Here is a 21,025-nt window from a genome sequence, read left to right on the forward strand (position 1 = left end):
TGGACCGCTGTTCTAATTTTCAGCGGGCAATATTCCCTTCGATGGTAAGAATGAAAGAATGAGTAGACACATCGACACCAGCAGGGTAGCCTTAACGCTGCAGTTTCACACCGTTTATAACATGTTAATCCCACAAAACTTTCAAAGAAACCACTTTTCTTGTAAACAGCAAAGACTTAGCAATGCGGTTTGAAGTATGTTGCACTCATGTTGTCTGCTGCGTGTACTGTCTGTTGTCGAAGGCCCAGTCAGGTGGCTTTCAGTGCTGCCTTTCGCCTTGGCACCAAGACAGATCGCTATTGAACATTGTTTTGTGAATAAACAATAAAATAAACAAACAAACAAACAAAAGGTGATAAACATCCTACAGTCAGCAGAAGTTATACAAGAAGTGCGAAGTTTTCCTTTTTTTTCTATGTATAAACAAACATAAAAACATGATGTCTCGCTGATGAGACAGTGATCAGCAATGACTGCCAGTGCGTGAATAGAAAGAGAGGGGGTCATCATATGGTTTAGTGCAAAGGGAAGCAACCTTTCGAGATGAAGGGCCGAGTTATATTGGGAGGGGAGGGGCAGCGGAGGAGGGCTTTTTTTTTTTTTTTTACACAGGTGCAAAGAAAGGAGGTGAAGACGTTACCTGGCTAAGTGTAAAGATGGAGGGCAACGCCAACTCGAAGCTATCTTGCTTTGTTCCTGCCTAACTCAATTTGAGGTGAAAATTGCCGTGTCAGCCTTCACTGGATAGGAAGTGACAAAAAGAGGCCGGGGGCCGCATAATACTTCCCTGTGGACTGCAGGCTGCCGAAACCTGGTTTAAACCATCCAAGGACTCCGATTCCAAAGCTGGAAGAATCTTTCACAGATGTTACCAACACACTGTTCCAACACAGAGTAGTGCTGGCAATTAACCCTTATGAGTGAAGGCAAAGCTTCTGAAGAACTGAAGAAAAGGCATATAAGGCCACAAGTAGAGCCCTGAACTGTGGGAAATCCCACCTGTTCGGAAGGTGATGGCTGTGACGGGGCCCCAGTCCTGCTCAAACCGCATCAGTGTCTCGTCGTACTTGAGGTTGTGCAACACTGTCTCACCACTGGCAAGGCCAACCGCAACCACGTCCACTGCGGGCGACTGTGCAGAGATGTTTTTTGTACCACTTTGAAATGGCTGAAACTGACATTGATGCCCCACATCTACAGTAACAGCATAGATATGGGTGAAAAGAAAGCGTGGCGCTAAACGGATGTGGACGAAGACAAGATACAACAGACACAGGCGCGTCTGCCGTATCTTGTCTTCGTCCACGTCCGTTTAGCGCCACGTTTTCTTTTCATTCAAGTATGAACCAACTTGCTCAGCAACAAGTTCTGTTAAATGTGGGCAGATTAAATGCAAATCCTAAACTATGAACTGGAACATGCAAAACAAAAAATTACACATTGTAGAAGGCAAATAAAATATCTGGGTACGCAGTAAAACCTTATTATGACAAAGATCAAAAAGGAGAATGGGAGCTACATTGTTATCACCATTGTCTACATGACCAATATTAAAAAAGTAAATTATGACTGCTTTGCTGTAACCACAACTTTGTTATAATAAGGTTTACTTGCATTCAGGGAGTGTGATTAGAGCACTTCCATGCTATTAACAAGGAAAGCGGTAATTTAATTGATATGGAATTAGATCCAAAAATTTCTGCATTCAAGTTGACATTTTCATGCTTCTATTGTAATTTATGTATGGCTGTAAATAGGCCTGCAACAATTCAAAAACACGCATTAACATTTGCATCAAGTCTGCCACAGAAAGCAGGCATTCGCTGGTTTGGTTCGTGTTTAACTGGCACCACGAAAATGTCTCAAACCCGACAAAAAACACCGTTCAATGTTACATTATTTAAAAAATGGAAAACAATTTCTTTTCCCAAAGTCAAAGTGGATGAGTTTGTGATAGTGAGCTATTCAGATAAAAAACGCCTTTCGCTGCTAGCAAAAATTAGATGTAAATAGCTCGTCATAGACGTCCCGAAACAAATATCTGCACGGAAGCCCCCTAGGCAGAGGAAGTTTTCCCTCCACAGAAATTAATATAGGCAGTACTGCAGCACACATACTCTCTCTCTCTCTCTCTACACACGCACGCATGCACGCGCACACAATTTGCGATGCCACACTCAATGGAACGAAAAACAATATATGTTGCCACGAAGTCAAAGACGGTGCAGCTGTCTTCAAGGGAAAAAAGTTTATTGGAGCGAACTTGTGCTCCCCTAACAACTCAAAGAATACACAGGCGGCGAAGCAGCAGTCAACAAAGAGACGTGCTCAAGCGAGCGTCGGCGATTCGAATGCCGCAGCGTCTGCTCTGCAGGCTTTATTCTTTCGGCGCGAATGTTTCTGGAACCGTCGATTTACATCCACAACATTGTAGATCAAAGAAGATTATTCTGGGCTAGTGACGTTACGGCGAAACAGCCTGCTTATCTGAATGAGATAGCCCGTGCGGCATAAAAATAAAGAATGGAATATGCGCTTCGCTTGGGACACAGATAACAGAGCCGGGCGTGGCTGGGCAGTAAACAAACAATAAATAAACAAACCCATACACGGTTCGCGGCAATATCAGGCAAATGAGAGAGAAAAAGACCATGCTGCTTCGTCAAAGCAAGCGGCTCCCATCTTCGCACATACTCCAGGTAAATTACAACAGGCCTGAAATGTCTCTAGCAAAGAAAGCAATGGACACAACATGCCCCACACTGGTACGCAACCCACAGTGTCTCCCCTCACCTGTTCCAGTGCAGTTACTGCGCTCTGCCATCCCGCGAAGGTGTGCACCAATGTCCCGGTGCGGACGTTCCACAACTGGAGCGGTCCCTGCTCACTGCCCACCAGGATTTTGTTCACGTATGTGACCGGATGGAGCAGCGTGGAGGCTCGGAACGAGTCGGAGTCCAAGGTCAGCTCCAAGTACAGCTCTGAGAAGCACAAACACCGAACGGCGAGAGAGGGAAAGACATCACACCCCAACCCTGTTCACCATCATTCTTTAGTAACCCTTCAAAGCCACTAGGGTACTACACGAGTTACGTTGCAAGTCACCCCTACCTTTTGGAGGTGACCACTTTATTTCTACTTCTTTATTAAAGATGATAGTCTTTTTTTGGCTACTTAAACGCAGAAATTTTCGTCTGTCTGTCTGTCTGTGACTCCATCCAGCCACCCAGCCAAAGTGAAACAAAAGCTGCGCAACAGTCTTATATACCGTATTTTCCGGTCTATAAGTCGCACCTTTGTATAAGTCGCACCCCGATCAAAATGACAGTTTTTCCAAAAAAAAATGTATGTAAGTCGCACCGGTGTATAAGATGCACCGCTATATAAGACGCACTTGTTAATTAGGTGAACTCATAGTGAATCAGATAGTTAAAAAGTTCGGCGAAAGTACATGGTTAACGCATCCCCCTGTAAGGAGGGCTAGACACGGGCATATAACATCCAAAGTCTACACAGAACTAACTTCTCAAAAATGGTTCATTGATACACACAGATGGCATGTACTTACGGACGGCATTTAGGCAAAACCATCGAAGTCTTTTTCCTGAGACTCGCTAACAAATAATTCAGTATCTTCAGTGGGAGTTCCACCGGTGCATCACTGTCGTCCTCCGACTCTCTGATGTCTTCTTCGTCAACATCGTTACCCCTCGCGAACCGGTTTACTCCGGCCTTTATCAACCCAGCTACAACTGTTTTTGTAGAAATGGAGTCCCAAGAGTCGGAGACCCATTTGGCCACCTCTCCAAACATCGCGCGTGTCATGCATGCCGTCGTAAATCAGCGCAATAAAGGTGTCATGGCGGACGGAAGTGACGCGACCGGAAGCGGCTCGAAAATCTAAACTTATCTGCAAGCTGTCAATTTAAAAATTAGCAGCACGTTTACCTCCTTCAGAGTAACTCTCTGTAATAATTCATAAGCTGCATTTTGTTTTTGCAATTCAGTTTGATGTTACTTTGAATTTATTCTGAACTGTAGTTACTGCGCATGGCGTAAAGTGGCGCGCGGTTGTCGCAGGCCATTATCATTGTTTTTGACTAGAAAAAGCTGCAAATTCTTAGGTGTAACGTCCCGAAGCGACATGTGGCCTATGAAAAACGCTGTACCGGTGGGCTTGGGATTGATTTACACCATAGAGCTGTGTCTCAACATGCGCTGGCGCGCGGCCGCCGCGAACCGGATTTATTCCATACATAAGTCGCACCGGTGGATGAGACGCACCAACGAAAATTTCAGAAAAAAAACCGCGACTTATACACCGGAAAATACGGTACCCACCACCAAATCTAAACGTCTAAGTCCGGTGTCAATGTTCATACTTGTCAACATTGTTGAACAATAACAGGACATTAAACAAATATAAGGCAGAAAATCAATACATAAGTAATATTTGCAGTGTCCCTTTATTGAAGTAACAAAAGCTTGATGTGGGCGAGTTGGTACATACTGCTAAAAATTAATCGGCGCTAAAACAGGGACGAGAGGAATCGGCACCGTGTTGTGAGTTACGTGTTCCTCTCATCCCTGTTTTAGCGCCGATTAATTTTTAGCCCTTTATTGAAAAATTCATGGATTCCTGGTTTTTGCAATAGCAAATGGAATACTACTACATTTACTGCAGAAAACCATCGTCTACTGTTGCCCGTGCTACCTCCTGGCAGCATTCAAGATTTAAAACAGCAATAGCAACGAAAGGTTCCACTAGATGGGGTCCACGTTCTGCTTGGAACGCTCATGGAGTAGGGCAACGTGGTTCTACAAACTTTGAAAGTAGGGTGCCTCTATTCACGCACGTCTCCGCCGTACAGCAGCGCTGGCATCGAGGCACTTTACTTGGAGCAGTGGAACGCCGTAAATTTAAAGTGACTTGAGTAAACCTCAAGCATGTTATCTCAGGAGGAACGAGAAAGGAGAGGAACAGCATGAGAGGTGAGCGGGAAAGAGAAAGGAGGCCTTTACTTGGCAGGGGCACCAGTCGACTATCGTCTTTCGTCGACATTTGCAACGAAAGGAACAGATACATGGCTGACAAAACATGATGCAAACAGCAAAGACGAACGATGCAAGCCAAAGAAAAACCCCCAACCCAGGTGTTGATGTTTCGTTCCTTTCTTTTGTTTTTCATTTGTCCTGTGTCGTACATTTTCACTGTCTGTGCCACATCACAATACCAACTTGCCCTAGTTTTAACTCTGCTGAAACCTGTTCAAAGGCTGATCAGCCCGAAGATTTGCACTTATGATTATCTCTCAAAAGCCGATACCAGCCCACTATGAACATCTACAAGCACAAACTCATAAACTTATGTATGACGTGAAGACTCAAAGAAGTGTGCACTATAAGGTAGCAGAGTTTAGCAAAGGAAGTCAGGTTTGGAATGGTCGACTCGGTGAACAACATGAACAGTTATGAACCGAGACTACAGACTAACCTTCAGCACACCAATGAGATTTCGCAGTGCACACGGATTCTAAGCAACATGGGAATGGCGAGTGCAAACTCAAATATGCTCGGCATTGGGTGACATACCTGCCGTTTTGATCTCCCAGATGATGACCCTCCCGGACTCATCCACAGAAACCAGGTGGTTACCGAAGGGTAGAAGCAGCTTGACATTGTGCTCGTGGCCGTTGAAGGTGTTTTGCAACTTTGGGATAAAGAAAGAAGACAAACCATCACAGCCACATCAAAACGTGCGACCAATCGAGGCAAGCACCAACACTTCGGTGTTGTGTAACAATTCCCAAGTACAATTTTAGCGTGTAGCATGAAGAGCACCATGCCGCAGAAGCACCGACTCTGTCGGCACTGTTCATCATGAGCAAGAAATTGGCATGAGTGAGAACTTCCATAGCATCACTTTGCGGCACCCACTGCAACTTTCCAGATCACAAGGCGCTGCCCCTGGAGATGGTGTGCGAGCAGGAGCGGAAAGTTTTCACCGCTCGTGGACACTGCTAGGGGTTATCATGGCTTCAGCGCAAAGGTGCAATGTGCCGTATCGTGTGCCTGCCCTCGATACGTTTGATGGATGTGCTGCTGCATATCTGCGCCAGGCACACAACAACATCTTCCTCATCGCTGATGTGAACAAGGCCCGAAAACGCTATCACCTTACAGGCGAAGCTTAAAGGAATACTGACATGAAATTTTCGTGTTACGTTTTTTTCGCTGCTATGGGTTCCTATTAGCCCACTAATCATAGAATGGCACATTAGAAGGTCGATCGCAGCGTAAACAATCATTTATGGCGTCGTTTATTCGTTCCGGTTTCGACAAAGCGAACGCAGTGACCACCATGACAGGAGGTAGCACCTGACATCACCATTCTTGTCACACCGCTGCCGGTCTGGACGTGCACGCAAGCAAGTGCACGCGCCTGCTTAGATCGGGCGAGGTCTTCACTATCACTGCGCGCCCGGGCAGCATGACGTCAGTCCCAAAACCATGACGTGTACACACGTTGTAGCAGCGCGCGCCAACCGCAGGCAGCGCGTTGGCTACGTCGCGGGAGCCCCGACGTCGACAGTTTGGGGCAAGTATTAGATAATGTCATGCTGGCCCGCTCTGGGCTTTCTCGGGCCGGCAGAGATTAAAATGGATATAAAATATGTTATACTGAACGGCTACTGTTGAAACTTGCTGGGAGATATCTCATGATAAAAAGGAAGCAGCTTACATAGTTATCTCAGCTTTAAAATTTGGTGGCACTACTTCTTTAAGGATCCCCAAACTTTTTTGTGTGCACCGTATCATCCACCTGAATACACGTCCTGATGTGTAATTTTTTTTTTTCGTTTCTGCAATGAGAATGTCCGTGCACAAAAATAAAATTTAAACTGTGGACTCCATAAAACCGTTTTTATGCCCAGAAGGCGGGAGCAGCTGAGAACGCACCTCACTTCCCCGCAGCCACGAAAAGATGGTTTTTCCACTCGCAGTGTAGACCAGCCGCGAGTCGCCAGCTATGCAGCCAATCTCGTCATCGTGGGCACGACCTGAGGCAGAACAGGGCGAATTACGCAACATAGTGAAGAAAAAAAGTCACCTAAAAAGAAAGTCAACCAATCTTTGTATGTTTCATAAGGCTTTAGTGTCATTTCCTTTGTTATAGAAAGGACCTATGACAAAGGCTTCCGCAGGTTACGTCACGTTTCCGTTAAGCTTAGGCCACTTGACAGCGATTCCCAATAAACTGAGAAATGCGGCTAAACCTCACAACCTGCACAATTTCCACCAATTTCCTTCAGCCAGAAAGCACTGAAAGACACGTTAGCACATCCAGTACGTCATAGATTGTTTCCACAGCTGTCCTTCTGGCGTATTGTAGTACAAAGGAAAGTTAAATGCAAGTATGTACTTACTTGCTGTGAGCAGATCAAGTTTGGTGCCCTGAAAGAAAATAGAAAACAATCAGACGCAGCACGACGCGGCAGTTATTATACAACCCTAGAGCAAACGCGGTAAACTACAATCGCCAAACAACTAAATGCATTAGGCGGCCCTTAATTTCTTATATTCATCGCTTTCGCTTCGGGACGACGCTTTTGCGTAGCTTCAAAAACACGATCGGCGAATATGAACTCCCTGTAGGTAATGCTTATGAACACAAAGTTGCTAAATGACAATCAGGCGCCCCCATAGAACGTATTTAATGAAGACGTGTACAAAAACGGTGACTACGTAGGGCCGAGGGTCCGTGCTCGGTCCGCAAAGCATAACCACTTTACGACGCTGTCAAAAGTGTCGAGAGGCGAAAGGACACGCTACGTGCGATGAGCATTTCGGTTCACGATCGGCGCATACGAACTAGTTTTGGTGTTCCCAGTTACGCACGAATAACAAGTTCGTTGAGCTGGTTTCTATTCTCCAATTTAATATACTTACGCCGTATGTGTGGAAGCACCTCCCAATTGATGTAATGATGAGATGCTCTTTTCGCCGGTGAATGTATCGCAACACAAAAGGAACATGATTGCAGACGTATCCCAGGGCCCTGTAGCCCTGGAATATTCGGCTCGGATAGGTGTGGGCCTTCATTTCTTGAATTCTGCTGTTGAAATGATCTTTCAAGCCCGTCCGGCGATAGAAGACCACATTTTCAAGCACACACGCTACACACGCGAGCACATGGCCATTTGGCAATAGATCGTTTTGGATTGGATTCATCTGGACGCGCACATTGTGGCATCTTTGTAAACTGCGCTAATGTTGACGACTGTTTGGACAAGTTTTTTAAAAATAAAACTAATTTATTTTGGCACAAAAACACAAGCTACTCTTACAAAAAAGCTTATATATTAAATATATTGGCAACGTTTAAAATTATTTCTGACACAAGTCAAACGCGTCTTTCAGTTATCAAAATTTAGGCATTGAACAAGTCTCCAGAGCAAATAAGCCGAACATTGTGTTTGTTTGAGTTACAATTAATTACCTGTGATTAAAAGTTGCGGCAGTTATTACACAAACTTGTTCGACTTCATGTGCGTGACTGTGGAATGACTCAAACCGCAAGGCTTACGATTCATACGGGCATCTGGGTGCTTGCAGTGAAGACCAACCTCGACCCGATCCGCAGAAACGCGAGTGTAAAAAAACAAACAAAAATCGGGTCCAGTCGGCAAGAACAGAGTGCGAGAGAGAGGTGATACAGCGAAAACAGGATCGCCGAAAGCCGGATTCACCGCTTCAAAACGTGAGTCTTGCTCGGAGATCTCGCGAGACCCTCTCCCACTCACCGTTAACTCGGCCTCTTCGCAACCGCGCTTAGTTTCACCGCCGCAACGCCGTACCGGCGATTGCGATGGCCGTACGGCGATTGGCCGCGAGCCAACGTGTCAGCGATGTAACGGTCCCTGTCAAAACCCCATCGCCGCACGCGCGCGCTACCCTCGGTGGGCCTGAAATGTCGCCACTACGACGTAAACCGCGGCGGAGTTGGTGTTGCTTTTTTTTTTTTTTTAATCTCAACGCGCCGTGCTGCGGCCGCGGGTTGAGCCCGTCGTGTTAACCGTACACCCAGCAATCGCAGCGGTTTTGTCTCAATATCCGATACACATTACCTGGAAGGATATGGTTGAGGAACATAAAACGGTGACAGCAGGTGTTGGCGGCACGAGCGACCGCCAAGGCTCGTATGCGTTTCGAACTTATTTTAGCAGGCGCCTCGTATTGGTGTTTCCGCAGCTGCCGCTGTTCGTATATACCAGTACCGCCCCACTTTTCGTCACACCCATTAGCCGAAAGTTATGACGGAAGTCGCGTAACCTTCTGTACCTGTTTTGTGGTTTCGGATCGCAACAGATGAGAAGACGGTTTTTGATTCGGTTTAATAGAGTAACGGCGTTACATCCGTGGTGCATTCAAAATCTCGTACCGGTCGGCTCGACCTTGACTTAAAGCTAACGCTTGTCGAATTAAGCAGTACCGTTCATTCGCAAAGCTCGAGCGGAAATTCGGGTATTGTATGAGTTGCCTTGTGAACTGTTAGCGCTGAAAACGAAATTCTGGTCCTATCAATCGGCGGATCAACCGACCGCCGGAGGAAGCAACGAACTATGTTGCTGGCTTCCTTGGCGGGCTTTTGACAGTATCGCGAACAGGTGGTCGAAAGTCCAGCTGCGGCGTCTGCGGGCCTCCTTTGGCAATCCTTGACAATGACCTAAACAGAAGACGACCTCGCAGTATTTCGAAACAAAAAAATGCAGCATAATATGCGCTGCCTGCAGCGAATGACGGCCCCGAAAAGGAAACCGCCGAAACAGCTGCCAATTTTTCGCAGTTGTGTCGTTTGATTACATCTCGAAGCTGTTAAAATTAGCTACAAATGAGGCCATGACTGCCAGGCACTTGAAGCTGTGACCGCAGTCGAAACGGCGTCATTTCCGCTTGCCTGTAAGAGTTCACTCATAGTCGTGGGTTCGGCTGCTGGCTGCCCGGCTGTGTATCTAACGAAGGCGAAGTACAAAAATTCTACTCGAGATGCCCAGATGTGCATGATATTTATGTGCGTTACTTGAGCTATCTTTTTATACATGTATTCCCGGTAACTGAACTGTGCGTTCCAAAAAGACTGAAGCATTGGCTATAAGCTTAATTAGATGAGAGGTCGTATACCCTGTAGTGTTTGACACGGCCAGCGGAATGAGTTACTAAAAAGGTTGGGAAATTCCAAACCTGCGAACCGTCCGAACTGAGCAACAAAAGGTCAGTGTTAATCGAATGCGGAATGATTGGCTATTAGAAATAGTAAGAAAAAAAATGACAACAGAGAGGCTCGGCCAAGCGGGTGCTCACTACAGCGTCATGCCCTTTAGAAGGGCGAAGCTCCTTAGGGGCTCGAACTGTTGGCGTCTCATGTCGTCGTCGTAACCGTCGTCTCATGTAGTCACGCTCCTAAAACACCGGGACCCTCATTTGCGCCTCGCGCTAGAACGTGACGCGTACTAAAAAACACTCTTTTACTCCTCGCGCTGGAACTAGAACTCTTCGTGCTTTAAATACACGAGACTTTTACAGCAAAGCTGTATACCTCTACCCCCCAACGGTTTCATCTCCGTTTGCAAAAACGCTAAGGCGCCAAGACTGAATGCTTCGCCCCTCCCCAGGTTTCACGTTAGTGGAGGTGGCCCGGGATTTGTTTTATTCTACCGTCGGCAAAAAGTTCCTCTTCTGATGACATCATGGAAAACGCTCTGCTTCTATCGGATGTACGCTGCAAGTCTACACTGGTGTACAACGGCAGTTGTCAAAAGTATCGCTTTCATGCCGCCGCTCTAGATTTGCTCGCGAGGTGGTTGAATATATTCAGCGGCCATCAGTGGACACTGAAGGACATTACCTGTCGGAATGGTGGAGTTCGCTTCGCAGGTCACTTTCACTTCGAAGGCCTTCGATGCGACGGAACAGTTGTCAGAGGCATGGCATGGCAGCAAACGTGAGCTGTTTCACTGGGAACTGCTGCGGGTGCACTTATATTCGCTTGGGGATTGCAAGATGCGATGTGGCAAAGCCGAATGCGTCTATGTTTCACACTTTGGGAAATCATGGTTGCGAGAAGTGACACCGATGTTACGCAGACTGCAGTACGGACCATAAAGTTCTCAATTGAGACTCTTGTTACCGCAGTGGGGGCTAGAACTAGAATGGGGGCTAGAATGGGGGCTAGTGGGCGCTATAGCGGCAGTAGTGCGTGTTTTCATCTGTTCTCTAGGTTTGATTATTACTATAAAACATGTGCGTGTGTCCTAGTGACCCGCGACAGCACTCGCTGTACAGCTAACACTAACTTTTACATACGTTTCTTGCGGCCTTCAAGGTCGGGTCAGTACTATACAATAGCCCTGCCCAGGGGCGGATCCAGGCTTTTTCTGAGAGGGGGTCAGCTCCTATCAGTGATGATGATGATGATGACGATGAGCAGGAGGAGGAGGAGGAGCCTTATTTATTCACTGAAATTTCGGGAAAGCAAAAACATAAGGAATACAACAAGTCATCAATTCACCTTTTTCTGCCACCTGAGTGGTCATCTTCTTGGAGGTTTAAATTCAAAAATTAAGGGAGGGGTCAGGACATCTGGGCCCCCCCTCTGGATCCGCCAATGGCCCTGCCAATGCCGACGCCCCTACCGCGAGCATTGTGGCGTAATGTTTTCTCTCTTGCAATGAGACTGTGCAGCGTGGTAAACGAATGTACTATCGCAAAAAGAAAAGAAAGTGACGACCGGTATTCTGGCTTCTACAGTGGATGGACGTACAACTCAGTAGAATCGACAATTAAAAGATTTTTCGAGAGATGAATAATTACTGCTTTGTTGCGCTGCCTACAGTGTGCTGCCCTGATTAATTGTGCAGATGCCGGGAATTCGGCCGCAACCTAATACTCAAAAATACCAAGCGTAAAAACTTCACCAATCTGATCATGCGTGGCGGTCATCATCATCATCGTCCCGTTTGTGCCCACTGCGCGACGAAGGCCTGTGCCGTGTTCCTCCTGTCGTTCCTGTCTTGTGGTTCATTAGTCCATCCGAATTTTGTCATTTCATCCCGCTATCTAAGTAATGGTTTTACTCAACTTCCACGTCCGTCTCTGGGAAGCCACTTGTTGCCCTGATGGTCTACCGGTCACGTACCCAGCCCACAGCAACTTGCACCCGGGTTGGTTCTCAGACATGGGATGTTCGTTTCCTATCCCTAAGCGTGTGTTCCTATGTCTTCTCTCTTCCATTGCTCATTGGGCTGATCCAGGTCTTCCTTGAAGGCGCTTAGTAAGGCTCCAAATTTCTGACCCACGAGTCGTCACTGGGATTGTACGCATTGGTTGTAGCAGTGGCGGTCCCAAGGGGGGGGGGGGGGGGGGGGGGGCGAAGGGGGCGGTCGCCCCCCCCCCCCCAAAGAGGTCCCCAGTTTCTTATTTTTAGTTTTTTAAGCATTCTACTCGCGCGAAGTTAAATCCCAGCGGGTTGCACCGCGTACGCGCACACGCCTCTATAGGGACCGGGCGGCCGTTGTATGGCACCACCGTCGTTTCAGCGAACAGCGCCGCCCGTGGCGAACCGCTCGTCAGTGGAATGCCGGTGGCGGTCAGCACAGCGTAGCTGTGCATGGCTTTCTGTCGTTTTTCTGCGGTGCGGCTTGCAAAGCGTACGTAACCCCACGGGCATTTTTCAAATCGGTAAATCTTGAGCGTGGATGTGACGTTTACGAGGGATGCCATGTGTGTTATTTACGCCCATACTCGGTATTTACAAATAGCAGACGACGCTCAATGCGCCAAGCTGGAAGTCAAGCTGGAAGTGAAAGGTCGTTGCTTCATGCAATTTTTACATGCCTGCATGCAGTTTCGCGAATCGAGGAGTATATTGCCGCTAAATGTTCCCACAAAGCCGGGGTGTGCAACCGATCTAGGAATGCTGCGGCGCTGGCCTTTGGCAGTTGATGACGAAACGGCGTCGACGTCGTGCACAAGCGAAAGACAAAGTTTGGGGGTGTCTTCGAAGATTTACCTCAAAACAGAAACTGTGATGGACGACGCTTCTGTAACTTCATTACCGACGGCTGAAACGTGTTTAATTTCACAGAAATGCTCTTACTACAGTCCTCCGGAATTGTTGATAGAATAAATATTAATACCGCATGATAGTAGAACGTTATTGCTTGTCGTGGAGAAGCACTGCTTTACAAGAATTGCAATGGTTGCTGGCTAGTTGGTAAATGGTTTTTCAAAAACCAATTCCTGCGTGGCTGAAGGACGCAAGACAGGAGGGTGCCCGAAACCTGTACTCAGCTTCACAACTAAATGCTGCGGTCGGTTTACAAGCTGCCACCTACGATTGAAAAATCATGCACACATCCGTCTAACGACGATGATCGTTTATCGCAAAGATCTATCGTATGGGTTTCCTTGGTTGCCTTCTGGATTTAAACTTTGACTAATTAAGCGTCGAATTTGACAAGCACGCAGTTTGGTATTTTAATCGCAGCGTCTTTGACTTTGACCATTTCCCATTCGATTTCGCACGAAGAAAGCTTTGTGTTCAACCATCATAATCATTAGATGGAGGGCGAGATGATTTTCCTGTTTAATTTTGAACTTCAATGCCCACTCTCCAAATCTAAACTTTTTCAGCGTGTCGGAAATATGTCTGTGGTGGAGGACTCGGGCTCATGCACCCATATTTGAGGCAACTAATCGCGCGTTTTTGGTGTCTTCACCAGGCATTACACGATTTTTTAGGTACTCTGTAAAGAATACTTTAGCATTAAAAAACACCGGCTGACGTTAACACTGCCACATTTTTTTAACTATCGGTGCCAGCAGGTATTCTACGCAGGTGGTAAAACGGGAAGGGGAGGAGGGATGGTTTGTAGCTTGGGCTTTTGAGTTGGTGAATAACTTTGGCTCTTGATAAAATGACCACCACAAACGTGGGATTTCCACTTCGGCTTTCAGGCTCCCATGCTGTCACAGTGTCGCTCGCCAAAACCGAAGGTACAAAGCTTACGGTTACAGAAAGTGCAAACTACCGCAACATTTCTACGTACACGGTAATCCATCTCGTATGCAGGTGCCTTTCTATTTAAAGCACACGTATCGAGGTATCCCAGCGCTAAGGCTGGCGTGGAAACCGTAGACATTGAAACCAGCGAAGATAATTTAAAGTGGTAGAAGGGAATTTTAATATTGCTAATAGTTTTATTCCTACTGAGATCGCGCGGAGCCAGGCGCAGAGCGCTGCAAAAAGCGCTCGTGTCAATGTAGCCCTTCCTCAACTTTACAAGCATCCAATAAGTTTGCGTAGCCGTTAGTGCATTTAAGAAAAAAATAATACTAAGAATAGTAATTTTATTCGAGCTCAGAACGGGTGCAGCCAAGCGCAGGTCGCTGCAAAAAGCGTTCATGCCATTGCAGCCGATACCCAACTTTCGGCGTGTCTGACAAGTTTAAGTAGTCATTGCTGCATCTAAGAACCCAACACACCTGTCTAGACTTCGTTTCATCTCACATGTCTGCTCACAACGCCACCAAAACATACAAAGCACCGAAGTAAACACGACAAAAACAACGGGAGGCTGTGTAGTCCAATGCACCGGCTCATTCCACTGACGAGCGGAGCGCCGAGTGGCGGCGCCACCCGTCCAGCTGCCCGGTCCCAATGGTTATCACCACTTCAGCAGAATTGGCACAAGGAGGGGGCGATTCTTTATTCGCCTCGCCCCCCCCCCCCCCAAAAAAAAAAAGAATCGCCCCCCCCCCCCAATCTCTCGCCCCCAAAAAATCGCCCCCAAAACCAATCTCTGGGACCGCTACTGGGTTGTAGTATACCTCTCCTCTCAGAGACAGATCGCGACTACTGTTCATTATTTCAGCGTGCTTGCCGAACCCCGCCCCCCCTCCCCCATCCCAAATTAATTCTACGCGAGATTTCATCATGGTTAGAATCAGCAATGAAAGCTTGCGCATTTTCAAGGATTTATCGAATATTCGCTAACATTCTAATATTCGTTTATGGCTGCGTTTAGTGCATTTCCTTTACCACGTTTTCTTTTAACATATATTTTTGTGCGTACAATCGTTGAGCACTTGTAGCGCGCTTTTGACATCTTTTTGTCTCGTTAATGTGAGCCCCTCCCCTCTGCAATGCTTGTATGCCCTGAGGGTAAAATAAATAAATAAATAAATAAATAAATAAATAAATAAATAAATAAATAAATAAATAAATTCGTATCTTTTTGCGCTCTCTGGGTACAGTTGAATAGGTCGGCGGAGCCATGCCTCCCATCGCGCCCGTGGCTGGCGAATTCGTGCTTCGTATCTGGGAAAACTTCGGCCCAGGGGCCCAGAAAACAAATTGGTCGGGTCCTTCGTGGCCGATCCGCGTCCTCGTGCAGCAGCTTCTTGGAACAGTGGTTCTCACTTGGGGGTCCGCGGGCCCCAAGGTGTCCGCGGGGGCATTTCAGGGGTCCGTGAAACCCTCCCCGAAACTTTTAAAATTCCTCCCCCCCATTCATTTTTTACTTTTTACTAAACCTTGCTGGAAACGCAGAAAGGTGGCTTCGCTACAGGACGTTTAATTTTCGGCGTAGCCAGTGTAGCGTAGCCCATGGTTTAACGTTGTCTTTTTGCACAACACGCCAGCTCTGCGGGAAAGCCAGACGCACAAACGGTAGCTTTATGTGTTTGGGTTATTATCTGCAAGATCAAGTTGTTTGACAATACCACACACATCAGCACAAAAAGTCAGCATAATGGCGGGCATTAATAAGTACGTTGTCGGTCTTCAGCTGCGAGTGCAAATTCTTGGAAATTATGACACGGATCAACATAGTTGGCCCTTTTGCAAGCTTGGAAGGGGTCCCCGACACACTCATGGTTGAGAACCGCTGTCTTAGAACATACGGGGTTAGGCGAATTTGATCACGGGCGGAGTCAGTTCCGTCGGCGGCATCTCCTCTGGGGCCTTGGCCGACTCGATACAGTCATTGGTCGTAAAGGCGTTGTCGGGTCTAGATTTATGCTTGACGACGCGAAATTCTCTCTGTCGACCATAATCGGCAAAAAACTACAAAAAGGTCCGAGGGATGTAACCACTTTTAGACCTCGCTTTGTCCCTTGGCGTCCGTGTACAACAGTGTTGCGCATGCGCGAGGAGAATTGGATTGTATCGGATTGGATTAAATTGAATTGTATCGGATTGGACTGGATTGTAATTGTGTATACTGTACACACGCGTTGTCACTCATTTACATGCGCGAGTGGGCAATGCCACGGGTGATTTACGGTAAGAACGATCCCCAGTGCTTCGCCCACTCATCATGATTCACTTCGTGGAGATGCGCGATTTTTTTTTTTTTTTTAGAATTGTTCAGCCTTTGTGATATTTCCTCTTGAGACTGTTGACGACGATGGTCAATTTCGTATAAGTGCGTTCTCTCGTGTGGCTAGGTTCTTCCGCTTCCTTTATCTGCGGTCTACTGCCGGGGTCAAGTTCGCGCTGTGGAACGCGTCGTGCTATGGAATACTCTTCCCAAGGAGCCGTTTCCCTGGTACAGACGCCAACTCCAACGCCGGCTTTCTCGCTCAATGTTGGCTAAAAAGATATCTCGGCTTTCCCGGACGGGTAGTCCTGGGGAATTTCGAGCTAATTGGTTCGAACATGGGGTCAGCTCCTATCTATAGATGGTATTCGTTGAAAAGTTTAGCGGTCAATTTCTTCGCTTGGCAACACTGGAAACGGCCACAGACATGGCCGATGCGCCGCGGACATGGACAAGTACCGCTATCCCGCGGAGCCCGACGTAACGAGTGACGGCGCACCACGGCCGGGCTGGAGGAGCGGCGGGCGCGCAGTTTAAAGTGCGCGCTCGCCGCTGCTCCAGTCCGGCCGTGGGCGCACTCACACAGTACATGGAGGAGAAGAGGAGTGCCTTATCTGGGTGCCGTGCGCACAACGTCGCCTAGTAACAGACGCTTGGCCACAGATATGGCGGCGCACTCGCATGGTTGCCTGCATGCATTCCACGCCATTGAATACCGGCCATAGTCGCTGTGCCAACTGAGTTGACCAGGCGGTTAGCGGTTTTGCAGCGCGAGAGGAAATTCATCGGTAACTCAGAAGTGGGGGGGGGGGGTCGGTGAAGTGTAGTTATCCGGGATTGGGGGATGCCTCTAATGCCATAATAGGAAAGCGGTACAACGCAGTGCAGACTCGATCCCAGTTGGTTGAAACGCAGTTCTATAGAAAACCACGCATGCAAGCCATCGAGGTCGCTCTTAGTTTGAACGCGCGGAGCAGGTGGCGGCGGCGCAGAACTGGCGTAACCTTGCTTGCTGCGGGCATTTGCGAATGTTCCCGGCATCTGGCGCGGCATTGTGCGGAGTTTCCCGTGTTGGGCGCGCCGTTGAAAAAGTTGGGCCGAAAGTCGATCGCAAACTCGAGGCCGCGAAAGCGTACCATAAATTTTGGGGAGCAGCGCGAACTAACAGGGACACAGATAAGAAAGAAGTGAACAGGACAAGCGCTTGTCCTGTTGACTTCTTTCTTATTTGTGTCCCTGTTAGTTCGCGCTGTTCCCCAAGATGCAAGGACACCAACTCGCCAAACTCGCCACCATACCATATATAATACCAGGTGACCACAAGAGGCCCGGAAGCGTGAAGGAAGCATAGCAGCCGTGTACGGGGCGGGGCGTTCAGCGGTGAGTTCCAGACGCCTTCTCCTGGCGGACCGAACGCCCGCAGGTTTCTTCGTCTTGGAGATGCGCTGGAACGACAGTTATGCCGGTGTCATCCTGTAAGGGCACCTCCCTTGAGTCACGTACCTTGAGTTATGCCACTCCTCTAACACACATTTCATTTAGGCGTTCAAGTTACGCCACTTGAACTTATGTGACGTCTGCAACAATTCCTCAAGGCCACGGCCTTTTACAAAAAGAAAAAGAAGGCGCTAAATACTTTTTTAGTTCATCCCCAGCAGAAATTTCTTGCTCAAAATTCCGACCTCTCAGGAACCTATAGCAAAACCACTTCAGGAAAGTGATATGTGGCATAAAGCAAGTCAGCGTGGAAATAAAAACTTGAAAATAATTTTCCAGGATTCTGAATATTTTTTGTGCAATTCGCTGTCAAATCTTACTCCCAGTGCATTTGTGTGGGATACTTTTCAAGGTTCTGGAGCTTATTTGCGTAACGCGCTAGACTTTATTTAAACTATGCACAAAGCAAGTTTTCACCCCCAATATTTGCTGCGCGAAAATATTCTACATTTCGCTAAATAACTACTCAGTAATCGCTGTTGAAAGGGCTGCCATTAGCGGGAAAGCTGCACATGTTAAGCTAGTACCGTGCTTCGGTTGCATTTACTCTATTTCATCGTTCTTTTTATTGTGTGTGTTCTTTTTTGCACAACGCGCATTCATAAACCTGTGGTGAAGGTTTGCGGTGTATACGTTTTTTCGTCGCCGTTTTCAACTGAAAACGGGTTTACGCCGCTGTATAGTTGATGTTATCCGACCGCTTTGCGGAAAGCGCTCGCGGTGCGGAAGTCCCTCCAGGTCCCGTTCTCGCACGGCGTCCCAGCGGGGCGGGGATTACACTTCCATTATTGAGGGCCGCTTTCGGACGCTGTTCCGGGAAGTTCCGTTGCCGGCGCGACGTCTCTCTTCTCTTCCCGCCCGGAAGGAAGCAACGGGCATTTGACAGGGCGCTGCTGACAGCGAGAGGTTCACCGGAAAGGTCACTTCGAGGAGGAAACATGCGCAACTACGCTCGGATATTGGAACCGTGAAAACGCATATACGTTGTTCATTTTTTACTGCTAAGCTGTATTATCGCCACTGTAACCCAATGATGCTGCCCTGAGCTCCGACAGAAAACGCTTTGAGGCGAAGCCAACTTTCTGGCGAATGCTCTGGGGTATGGCATCCTTGGGGTATGGGGTATGCGTGGTCTGCGGAAAAGAAACAGAAACTATGCGGCACATAGTGTTAGAATGCGAGGGTACCCATCCAAATTCGCATGAGGGAAATATTCGGCTTCCACTAGGATTTAAGGGTAGCACAGAGGGAGTTGACTTCAAGGCTGTCGAGGGGATGAAAAGAAGATTAGAATGCTGTTGGACGAAAAGCAGAGAGGGGAATATTGCCTAGGACAGTTACCACCTGTAACAGGAAAAAATAAGTATTTTGTGCCTAGCCTAAGAGCAGCGCTAGTATTACACGAAGAGGATAACACATAGGTATATTAGTTTTTTTTTTGACAAGATGACACGTCATCACCCCGCTACAAAGGGGATACCAATAGCAATCATCATCATCATAATCTCTCGAAATTTATTGCATTAAAAAATGGCAATACTGAAATTGGACGCGAAGACGGTTCTATCAGTACGCCAAGTTTCAGTTACTCCGCCTAATAGTTCATCGTGGCGTTGTAAACAATGGAAAATGCCCATCTGCTTTCATACCCGCCACCCCACTTTTTTCAAATCAATTGTTTGTCAAGTTCGTTGTTCATATCTCGCGGGATTTTTTGCCTGGGAATTTTTTTTTGTAAGTCCTAAACTTTGCGTCATCTTCCGCTTTTTATTTTTATTATTATTTTTTTTCCTTGTGACCCGCCCGCCTCTGCACTTTTTCAAATCAATTGTTTGTCAAGTTCTTTCTTCATATCTCGCGTGGTTTTTACCAGCTATTTTTTCTTTGAGCTCATCCCCCATGTAATGCCTGTTGGCCATGCCTTTGTGGTATTAAAATAAATAAATAAATTAATTAATTAACGGATGGAGTATGGTTGCAAACACGGATGTAATACGTGTTTTGTCGGAACTATTACGAGACAGATTTGTGGTAATTGGCCGCCAAGACGACTCTATCATTACTACGAGTTTCATTTACTTGTCGTTACTAGTTCGTTAGACGTGGAGTTGTAAACAACTATGGATTCCCATCTGCTGTCATTGCATGCGTGGGATTATAGGGGAAGAGTACGAGTTGAGAAAACGGCTGCAAGTCGAAACTATCCTGGAACAAGATATGTGGCAGTCAGCCGCTGCGACGACTCCATCATAACGGTCAGTTTAATTTATTTGTAGTAATTAGTTCACCACGAAGTTCCTCTTCGTTGATTCCCTTTGTCGATTCCCTTTGTTGGTTATAGGTAACAAAGTTGTCCGCGTATACCCGCCGCGGTGGCTCAGTGACTATGGCGTTGTGCTGCTGAGCACGAAGACGCGGGTTCGGTCGGCCGCTTTTCAGACGGAGGCGAAAAGCGAAAGCGCCCGTGTGTACGAGATTTCGGCGCACGTTAAAGACCCCCACGTGGTCGAAATTAATCCGGAGCCCTCCACTTCGGCGCGCCTCATCGCCTGCGTTGCGTCGGCGCGTTAAACCCCCACAATCAATCAATCGTCCGCGCGCCAGCTTGCTTCACTGCAAATATCGCGGAAAGACGATAGTCTTCTGACGCCTCTGTGACACCCTCTCGTCCCTCCACCTCCCACCCTTCGTGCTCTTTCCCTTCTTCCGTGATGAATGCAGGGGTGGTTTGCCCAGTTCAGTTCAATTTTCCCGCTTTCGCGCTGCTCGCGCGCCGCCTGTTATCGCCTTTTGTTTCCGTTGGGCTTGACACAGCTCGAGCCGGAATCTTTTGTTTTAGTGTTTGCTTTATCTCTACCCTATTTAACGCCGTTTTTTTTTACGCGTTCCCTTTTTTTTATTTTCTATCCCAAGAACCATTTCAACTTGCTGGTACTCCAGGTTATGTGGGTATAGCTTTTGCGTAATATATGCCTGACGTTTTCTTTGCGCTCAATAATGTGGACACATACGAGCGATGTCACGAGTTCTAGTTGTTGAAACGCTCTTGTGACCGGGCAGCTGGATGGGTGGCGCCACCACTCGGCGCTCCCCTCGTTAGTGGAATGAGCCGGTGTGTTGGACTGCGCAGCCTCCCGTTATTGTTG

The 21,025-nt window shown here is 47.4% G+C and overlaps 2 protein-coding genes across 2 annotated transcripts in view; one reads left to right on the plus strand and one right to left on the minus strand.

Moving 5' to 3' along the window:
* The window catches only part of LOC144162840 (WD repeat-containing protein 36), a 31,027-nt gene extending 22,824 nt beyond the window's left edge, over positions 1-8,203 (minus strand). Inside the window, exons 1-6 of the mRNA XM_077693533.1 lie at positions 7,951-8,203; positions 7,428-7,455; positions 6,961-7,061; positions 5,593-5,710; positions 2,794-2,981; positions 1,000-1,132 (exon numbers count right to left, since the gene is read on the minus strand). Coding sequence (XP_077549659.1) covers positions 1,000-1,132; positions 2,794-2,981; positions 5,593-5,710; positions 6,961-7,061; positions 7,428-7,455; positions 7,951-8,103 — 721 coding nt within the window. The 5' untranslated portion in view covers positions 8,104-8,203. The remainder of the gene's footprint in view (positions 1-999; positions 1,133-2,793; positions 2,982-5,592; positions 5,711-6,960; positions 7,062-7,427; positions 7,456-7,950) is intronic.
* Positions 8,204-8,582: 379 nt separating this feature from the next.
* The window catches only part of Rab3 (RAS oncogene family member Rab3), a 103,411-nt gene continuing 90,968 nt past the window's right edge, over positions 8,583-21,025 (plus strand). Inside the window, exon 1 of the mRNA XM_077693538.1 lies at positions 8,583-8,761. The gene's annotated coding sequence lies outside the window, so the exon portion shown is untranslated. The remainder of the gene's footprint in view (positions 8,762-21,025) is intronic.

This window comes from Haemaphysalis longicornis, unplaced genomic scaffold, assembly GCF_048455015.1.
Source record: "Haemaphysalis longicornis isolate Haplotype H1 unplaced genomic scaffold, Haemaphysalis longicornis Haplotype H1 scaffold_12, whole genome shotgun sequence".
In the NCBI taxonomy this organism is placed as follows: Eukaryota; Metazoa; Arthropoda; class Arachnida; order Ixodida; family Ixodidae; genus Haemaphysalis; species Haemaphysalis longicornis.